The 10,111-nt window shown below is 37.0% G+C and overlaps 1 protein-coding gene across 1 annotated transcript; it reads right to left on the bottom strand.

Annotated features, from left to right (window-relative positions):
- Positions 1-2,079: 2,079 nt before the first annotated feature.
- LOC142491916 (indolethylamine N-methyltransferase-like) lies at positions 2,080-9,740 on the bottom strand. The gene is made up of 3 exons (XM_075594719.1): positions 9,505-9,740; positions 9,124-9,331; positions 2,080-2,879 (listed from the first exon to the last, which is right to left on the bottom strand). The coding sequence occupies exons 1-3, from the start codon at positions 9,650-9,652 to the stop codon at positions 2,450-2,452; spliced, it is 786 nt and encodes a 261-aa protein (XP_075450834.1). The 5' UTR covers positions 9,653-9,740; the 3' UTR covers positions 2,080-2,449.
- Between the last annotated feature and the right edge of the window lie 371 nt (positions 9,741-10,111).

Genomic DNA, 10,111 nt, shown 5'->3' with positions numbered 1-10,111 from the left:
CTTATTCAGCCTATCACTTACTGTGCGTCTACTACAGAAAGGCAAACCCCGGTAGGATTCACACAGCAGGGGCCCCTACTGTATTAATCCGGCGGCCATTAGTCTGAACCTGACCATCTCGGGTCCACCACGCGAAGCAACGCGGGATGTTGCCAGATATTCCTTAAAATAACGTCCGCTGCATCTGTAAGTAGATGAATTTTGTGACTTGGAATGGTTACATTTAGACCTTGAATATTGGGATTTTCTCTGATTGTGGCTGCAAGCAGCTCTATTGTAAACAACAGGGGTGAAAGAGGACAGCCCGGCCTTGTCCCATTAGTGATTTTTATTTGATAAAAATCACCCCTGAGGAGTTTAAGGATTGCAGTAGGAGTTTTGGAAAGAGCTTGTACCTCACTAAGTTATGACTCTTTGAAGTCGAATGCTTCCAGTATCTTATTTAGGAATCTCCATTTGATCCTATCGAATGCCTTTTCTGTGTCTAGGCTTAGTATAATGGCTTTGTGTCTAGGGTTATAATTTTCCTTGTTTTATACTACGCCTGGCACTCAATAATAAACCCTATTGCTCATTGTGTATTAGACCTGGAAGTATTGGATTTGATCTATTGTCAGGAATCTTACTATACACCTTAAGATCTCTGTTTCGCAGGGAAATCAGTCTGTAACGGTCACAGGGCTTTACCTTCTTTATGAAGTATCACAATGCTCGCTCTTGTCATCTTTTCCAGGATCTGCTCTCCCTCCAAAAATGTATTAAAAAGAACTTTTAAGATTGGGGATAGGATAGTAATGTCATTTTTGTAGTAAGTATTTGATCAGCCATTAGGTTCTGGGGTCTTCGAGGATAATAATTCCAGTTTTGTTATTTTAGTATTTGGGGTCTTAAGATCATCTTTTTACAATTTTTGTAGATTACGTATATTTCTTCAGAGTTTGGAGTTTTGGTCTGGGGAGACCTGATTACAGTATATACAGTACCTTACAGCAGGGGTGAGCAAAGTGGGCGGTGCAAGATTATTCTGGGGGGGCATGGACCTCTCCTACCTTATCTTTAGCAACGCAGCGTCAAATGACGTTGCGGGGTCATGTGACGTGCGCGTCGCCATAGCAATGTGCATCAAATGATCTTGCGTGTCTTTTGACGATATTAGGTAAGGGGGGTTGCGAGCACAGGGGCAGGCAGGCAGGGTGGTGGGGGCAGCACAGAAAGTTTGAACACCCCTGCCTTAGAAGAGAATTTGTGAGTCAGTGTGGGGTTATACATCGTTTCTAGATTGATTATATTTATCGTTATGCGTAATTTGCCCATTCTTTGGTTTAGTGGCTGAAATCTGTGTTTTAGACCTTAACCCTCTAAGTTTATTGGCTAGGATCTTTTGCACCTTATTACCCTTATCTTAATTAGATTACTTGGTCTTCTGTAAAGCATTTTATGTGTCTTCCAGCTGAATCTTTCTAAGTTTGTCGATAACTTGGGTTACATTTTTATAGTATAACCTTATTCTAATTCTAACATATTAGAAAAGATAATGTACAGTAAAGAATAAATAATAAAGATCTTGTCATACAGTACATGTACATATAGTGTATGTACATAAATAAATACATTATATGCATACAGACACTTCCCCGTCATGTCACTGCAGCTACACTTAAACGTCTACAATTCCTAGATGATATTAGATCAGGGGTGGCCAACTCCAGTCCTCAAGGACCACCAAAAGGTCAGGTTTTCAGGATATTCCTGCTTCAGCACAGGTGGCTCAATCAGTGGCTCAATTGTTATGACAGTACCACTGTGCTGAAGCAGGGATATCCTGAAAACCTGACCTGTTGGTGACCCTTGACGACTTGAGCTGGCCACCCCTGTATTAGAGGGTGAGCAGAAGCAATGTACATTTTTTTCCCATTGGTTCTTTATATACGTTGTAGTAGAAACACAGATGGGCTGATGGGTCCAGAAATGATTTTATTTTCTTCAATATGATTTCTTCTCCTTAACGTATTATATGTATTGCCGCCCAGTCCCCAATCCCCCCCCCCCACCCCAATCCCAATCCCAATAGGCTGCAAATCAAAAGTTGTTATATGATGCATTTACTGTAGATTTGTGTCTTCCTGCTGAATCTTTATAAGTTCATCGTTAACTTGGGTTACATTTTTATAGTACAACCTTATTCCAATTCTAACATATTAGTAAAGATAATGAAAAGAATACATAATAAAGGTTGTGAAATACTGTACATGTACGTATAGTGTATGTACACAAATAAATATATGCATACATATACTTCCCTGTCATGTCACTGCAGTTACACTTAAACATGTACAATTCCTAGTAATATGGTCATTCCTTTTATTTTATAAGTAGTCATTGAGATGTTTGCTGTATTTTTGCAATTCAGTAGGTAAAGTGTCAGATAAATTGTTGTATACTTTTTTCACTAAACCTCCATCTCTTTGCGTGCTATCATAAATATAACACGGTCATAAGTTGCGAAATTGCTGGTCTTTTTAGTAGGTAATGTTTCCAAATTCTCAATGATGAATCCTGCATCACAAACAGCCTCTCTTATAAACTCCTCCTCAAATGACAGAGAGAAGAACTTGTGCTCACCAATCATATAGCACGAACAATTATATGACGCTAGCAGTAACATATGTCCCCCAGTTTTTAGCATTGACGCTAGTTTTTTCAGGTTGTTACAATAAGCCTGGAGGTCTTTGCTAATAACTTGTAAGACATACATGCAGAGCAGACAGTCCATCTGTGGCAGGACAACAGGCTCTAAAGGGTTGTCTTTGGTGAAATCACATTTGACAACGCGTTTCACTGCTCTTCTTGCTTTGTCTTCCTTTCCTGGCCACTCCTCACTGAAATGACAAAATAAAAAGGATCACATGGCAGTTATGGAGCAAACAGTGGTACATGCAGAATATAATGTACACGTGTCACTCAAATGACTAATAGAGATGGGCGGATTTGGATCTGCAGCGTATCCACCGGCTCCTTTTGTCCACGGATTTCAGTGGATCAATCTCAAAAAGTTCAATTCACATTTTGTGGATTTTTTATTATTATAGAATTATCAGTACACTTCGCAGATTCCGCAACCCGTGGGACGCATTTGTAGCATCCAATTCTTAAGAATCCGCAGATTGGATTCTACAAATCCATCCACAGGTTGTATCCATTGGCGGTTTTTGATGAATCCGCACGTATTATAAGCAGCCAAATTCACTTACTTTACATCGTCAAATGGATTTTGGGGTGGAAATGCGAGAAAAGGATTTGGGCGGATTAACCCATCTCTAATGAGTAAGAAGACTGCTTTTTGTCTAAAGACAAAATGAGCAGAAGACTGCTCAGTAAGTATGACCCTATCTGTGTCAGTGAACCCAAGTGATTTGAATCGGCGCTAAAACACTCACGACAATAAAAGGTAATAGAACAAAAAATATATAGCATGAAATCTATAAAGTAATGATATGTAACCAGAAAAATACTTCTCAACCTTCCAAGGAATATGTAAGGATTCCCTACAAAAGCAGTCTTGGTCCGGGTTGGGAAGGGAGCAGTATTCTCAGGAACACATCAAAAAATAAAGAGATAAAATAATAACAGTGCAGTATATTAACACATCATGGAATGTACTAGATATCTTGGCTCTGTAGAAGTTCCTACTTACACCAAGTAGAAAATAAAAAGGCAATTTTCTGACTCTGTCAGTATGGGTGAAGCTGGATCTTCAGCAGATGGATAGGTTCAGGGTCAGTGAATACTTCAAACGGGGATCATGCAGGTGACACAAACTCAGATCCAGATGAAGTGTGGTATGAATAAAAGATAAAAGCGGACCATAGTACAGATCGCAAAAACACTATTTATCAAGCAGAAAACAAAGTTGGAAATGTACTTACAATAAGTACATGTCAATGTACACATAAGGGTATCGAGAGACTGTAGAGTGCTGGTCTTGTGTGGTAAAATCGCTAATACCGTCCTCCTGAAACTCCAACCTCGCCGCTGATGGATGGCGTCTGACGTCACTTCCGGTATACGGGTGACGACATCCGGTTCGGAGTAGAATGGAGAAGACGGGTAGTGATGGATCAACAGCAACTCGGTCGACTTCACTTCGTGGGCAGCTGCAGCAAACTGACTCAAACAAGCTCTACGCGTTTCGCTGTACCTAGACAGCTTCCTCAGGAGAGAATTAACATCCGTTATGGGTAGACCTTAATATATAGTGTGGGTAATTGCAATCAATTTCAGATCAATAAAAAGGTATATAATTAATTAACACGCAGGTTTGCCTAAACTAAGGCACATGACTCTGCGGTCCAAAAAAACACATTGACACATAAAATAAATATGAATTTTATTCGCTAACAATATAAAAATCCTACCTAATAAATAAATGATATAAAATTACTAATTACATTCATAAGGAGCTCATAATAGAGCAGGGAGGGATGACGGGTTAGAGGGAGAGAGAGAAAGAAAAAACAGGCATTAGTGTTCATAATGAAGTATCAAAAAGCATATTGACATAGATACCTAAAGAAGCATCCTACAGAGAATTGTGTAAAAAAAATATATTATATAAAATATAAATAGTTAAAATTAATTGCTAAAATATAACTTAAAAGTCAATTTGTAATTTAAAAGACTACATTCTAGAAAATTAATTTAAAAACAAGGGCAGATCTACAAATATTCATAAAATCAGGAATAGGACACCGCAGTCATACAGAAAAAATGGCAGACGAGGGAACCAAAAAAGGGGTTATTTCAAAATCAGCATTTAGACCATGAGGGATAAGTGTGTTAAGTTTAGATTGGAGGGAGAGAGACGAAGAGAGAGGGAGAGACAGAGGGAGAGAGAAAGGCAGAAAGAGAAAGATTTAAGAATTAAAGAACAAAAAGAAAGGGCTATTAGAGACAGGGAGATACATAGAGATAGAGAACTACAAAGAGATATAGATTTTGTATCCAATAGAGATCAGAGAGGTAGAGAACAGAGAGAAAAAGAGCAAAAGGAGAAGGAATATCAAAAAGAAAGGGAGGCAAGGAGAGAGAGAGATGAGAAGAGAGAGGAGAGAAGAGAGAGAAACAGATATCAATCTGATAGGCAACACAAGACCAGCAGATCCCGTTCCCCAATTGGAGCTACTGGATCTGATGATTTTTTAGAGTTAGACAAAACTCTCAGCATCTGGGAGACATCGAATCCCTATACCCCACTCCTGGGAAAAAAGGGAAGACAGTGTACAACACAAAAGAGGAAACACCAGAGAGGTAAAAGAGGGAGAGGAAGAAAAAGGGAGAGAATAAAGAAAGAAATTCCTAAAGATTGTAACAGTATTTTTAACTTAAGTTCAGCAACCTTATCAACACCACAATTGAATCTCATTTCAAAAGGATTATCCTTTGCCCCAACAACAGGGCCTAATAACTTTGAATTGTTTTTGGATGCAAACAGGTACCTAAAAAAACTTACTGTGAAGAGATTTTTCTTAGCAAAAATGTAGAATCTAGACTAACCAACCTGAACCCAATAGTCCAGTCAGAACAAATGAAATTTAAAAACACAACTATAAAAAGTAAGTCTACGTTTTATCCAACATATTATAAAGGTAACCATCTAGAAGTGTTTTATGATTTGATTGTCAAAGATTTTAAAAATCTCTCTAAGAATAACAAATCAAAAATTAGAAATAATCTGACAAAAGATGAAAAGAATGCCTTAGAAGAAATTACAGAAAACACCGATATAGTGATAAAACAGGCGGACAAAGGAGGGAGAATAGTAATTATGAATAGAAAAGATTACCTAATAGAAACTAGCCGCCTTTTGCGAGATCTACATACTTATGAAGTATTAAAGAAAAATCCCACAAAAACATTTAGTATGGAACTACAAAAACATCTAGATAAAGGGAGAGATATTGGCATTTTGACTGAACAGGAATATAAATTCCTGCTAAATAAAACACCTCAAATACCGATATTCTATATATTACCTACGATACACAAATGTTTAAAGAACCCCCCAGGCAGGCCTATAATCTCAGGTATAAACTCCCTCACCTCGAATTTATCGGCCTATATTGATAATTTTCTACAAGGTTACGTAAAGACATAAAAATCATATTTAAAAGATACAGCTGACATACTTCAAATTTTAGACACTTTTATTTGGAAAGAGGACTACATTTTGGCTACTATAGACGTTTCTTCATTATATACCTCCATTGCACATAAATTACGTTGTGAAGCTATTAAATATTTTTTAGATAAGGATTCAGATTTACATGATTTGCAGGTTAAATTTCTGTTGGATAGTATAACTTTTATATTGGAAAAAAAATTATTTTTATTTGATAATATCTTTTATATTCAGAAATGTGGCACCGCCCTGGGAACGAAGTTCGCCCCCAGCTATGCAAATCTCTTCATGGGATTTTGGGAGGACCATAACATCTGGCCCAATGGCATGCTGGGGGAGGGCGTTGTCCTATGGCGGCGCTACATTGATGATATCATTTTAATCTGGCATGGAGATCAGCAAAGTTTGGACCAATTTATTTTAAATTTGAACAACAATGGGTTAAATCTAAAGTTCACATATACAACAAGTAAGACATCTATTGAATATCTGGATTTGGTTATATATATAGAAGAAGGATCTCTAAAAACTAAAACCCATTTTAAAAATGTTGATAGTAACAATTTTATCTTACGCTCCAGTTGCCATCACCATCAATGGATGGATGGTGTACCTTACAGTCAATACAGAAGAATACGCAGGAACTGTACAGATGATAATGTGTTTAATGAACAATGTAACATTTTAGAAACACGTTTTTTACAAAAAAGATACAAACAAGACACATTAGATACAGCGTTGAATAAGGCAAAACTACTACAGAGAAATGATTTATTAGAACCAAAAAATGTTTTGAAAACTCATATTAATAATTTTGATACTGCTTTTTTAACGACATACAATAAAGAAGCAAATAATATTAACAAAATTTTAAGAAAACATTGGTATGTTTTAAAAACGGATACAATTTTAAATGAGATACTACCTGAACAACCCAAAGTAATTTAAAAAAATGCACAAAATATAAAAAATATTGTGGCTCCAAGTGCACTTAAAAAGTTGGATACAAAAAATAAAAATTGGTTTAAGAGCATAGAAGGCTTTTATGGGTGTTCATCTTGTAAGGCGTGTGAACACAAACAGTTAGATAAGAAAAACTTTATATGCAATAATAGTAAGGAAACATTTAAAATAAAACAGTATATCAACTGCTACACAGATTATGTTATATATGTCTTGCAGTGCCCATGTGGGCTGCAATATGTAGGGAAGACCACACGACCAATTCGGACACGTATCATTGAACATCTTAGCAATATCAGACGTGGTATTCTCACACATAGTATATCAAAACATTTCGCAAAATATCATAACTCAAATCCAAATAATTTGAAATTTACTGCAATTGAAAATGTTGTACAGCATTGGAGAGGACGCAGCAGAGATATAGATGTGAGCCGACGAGAAATGTATTGGATACATAAACTTAACACACTTATCCCTCGTGGTCTAAATGCTGATTTTGAAATAACCCCTTTTTTGGTTCCCTAGTCTGCCATTTTTTCGGTATGACTGCTGTGTCCTATTCCTGATTTTATGAATATTTGTAGATCTGCCCTTGTTTTTAAATTAATTTTCTAGAATGTAGTCTTTTAAATTACAAATTGACTTTTAAGTTATATTTTAGCAATTAATTTGAACTATTTATATTTTATCTAATATATATTTTTTACACAATTCTCTGTAGGATGCTTCTTTAGGTATCTATGTCAATATGCTTTTTGATACTTCATTATGAACACTAATGCCTGTTTTTTCTTTCTCTCTCTCCCTCCAACCCGTCATCCCTCCCTGCTCTATTATGAGCTCCTTATGAATGTAATTAGTAATTTTATATCATTTATTTATTAGGTAGGATTTTTATATTGATAGCGAATAAAATTCGCTCCTGAGGAAGCTGTCTAGGTACAGCGAAACGCGTAGAGCTTGTTTGAGTCAGTTTGCTGCAGCTGCCCACGAAGTGAAGTTGACCGAGTTGCTGTTGATCCATCGCTATCCGTCTTCTCCATTCTACTCCGACCTGGATGTCGTCACCCGTATACCGGAAGTGACGTCAGACGCCATCCATCGGCGGCGAGGTTGGAGTTTCAGGAGGACGGTATTAGCGATTTTACCACACAAGACCAGCACTCTACTGTCTCACGATACCCTTATGTGTACATTGACAATGTACTTATTGTAAGTACATTTCCAACTTTGTTTTCTGCTTGATAAATAGTGTTTTTACGATCTGTACTATGGTCCGCTTTTATCTTTTATTCATACCACACTTCATCTGGATCTGAGTTTGTGTCACCTGCATGATCCCCGTTTGAAGTATTCACTGACCCTGAACCTATCCATCTGCTGAAGATCCAGCTCACCCATACTGACAGAGTCAGAAAATTGCCTTTTTATTTTCTACTTGGTGTAAGTAGGAACTTCTACAGAGCCAAGATATCTAGTACATTCCATGATGTGTTAATATACTGCACTATTATTATTTTATCTCTTTATTTTTTGGTGTGTTCCTGAAAATACTGCTCCCTATCTGTGTCAGTGCAGTACAGAATGGACTTAAAAAATCTCAGGTTTTAACAATTCCTGACATCTTTTACACCTTCCCCACATAAAATGGAGTTATTTAACTATGGCAGAAAGTATAAGAATGATAAGGTATTCTTATAAAGAGTTGAAACATTGCTTGGGAACAATTCATTACCCTTCCTGGGATTCTGTTAATTAATTATGTTTTAGCCGGTGGTTTCACAATTAAATTTCATTTAAAAAAAAGTGTAGTTTGAAGCATTTACTTTCTTGTTTTTTATCATTTTAATACATATTTTAAAAATGCATGCACAATATTGAGCATTGAGGTTCTTTAGTTGGGGTTTCCTGCTCCCTATAATGAAGGTTTCATTCTTCTCAGCTTGAAGATTATATATTTTTTCTGAAATATACTTTACCTCTTTCCTTCCAGTTCACAAACTATTTTTGCAGCATGAGACCAGTCAGCAGCTCCCGGCTCCTTGTTCCTCCACATTTCAAATTCCCTGATATTTGCATCGGTAAATTCTATCACATTGATCTCTTTGAAGAAATCACAGGCGGTTAAGAGATGAAAAGCTGTTGGTCCCATGGTAACATCAAGCAGGGTTTCCCCTCTCACACGACCTGCACCCAAAAGTTAGAAAATAGGAAAAGACATCTTTTTCACAACATTGTTTTTCCCATTAGCAAAGTATTGAACAAAATATAAGAGCTTATTCAAATGCTTCAGTTCCCGCCCAAAAATTGATAATATTTTACAGTACTGTAACTTCAATATCAACTATAAATGAACGTACCTGAAGAGAACGTTTTAAACAGCTGTGTAATAGGATATACAATCAACTCCTCAAACATATCATTTGTTCCATTATAGCAATATGTATCTAATAACCCTCTTGGATCAAACTCTTCATCATGGTAATGCTTGTGGAGACTGGAATCCATTGTGCGTCTCCTTCGTGTAACGATCCTGTTACTTCTACAGTAAGTAGCACTTGCAGAAGCCTTACGTTACAAGCTTGAGAAGGTAGAATAGAAGAAGGGCGGTTGGCATCGCAGTATTACATCAATTTTAAGAGCATGTGATAAGCCTTCTGCACAAACATTCACACGGGACGGTGCTGATCTGTGTTTGTTTATTTTGTATCCTGGATACTGATTTGTCATTAGGATTATTGAAATGATCCATCTGACATGACACATGACACTAATGGGGTCATGCAGTAAGTGGAAAAAAAGGCACTTTTCGCCACTTTCTCACCAAAAACGCCTGTTAGAGCAGCGAGAAGCAGCGAGAACAAAAAAAGTTGCTGGGTTTTTTTGCCGAAATTTTTTTCCGCCAGACGTGCGGCGAAAAGCCACTTTTCGCTACTTTTTTAAACTCGCTGATTCTAGTAGCTCCGA

This window comes from Ascaphus truei, chromosome 4 (assembly GCF_040206685.1).
Source record: "Ascaphus truei isolate aAscTru1 chromosome 4, aAscTru1.hap1, whole genome shotgun sequence".
NCBI lineage: Eukaryota > Metazoa > Chordata > Amphibia > Anura > Ascaphidae > Ascaphus > Ascaphus truei.
The sequence above is the reverse complement of the archived record's forward strand: the minus strand, read 5'-3'. Positions and strand labels throughout refer to the sequence as shown.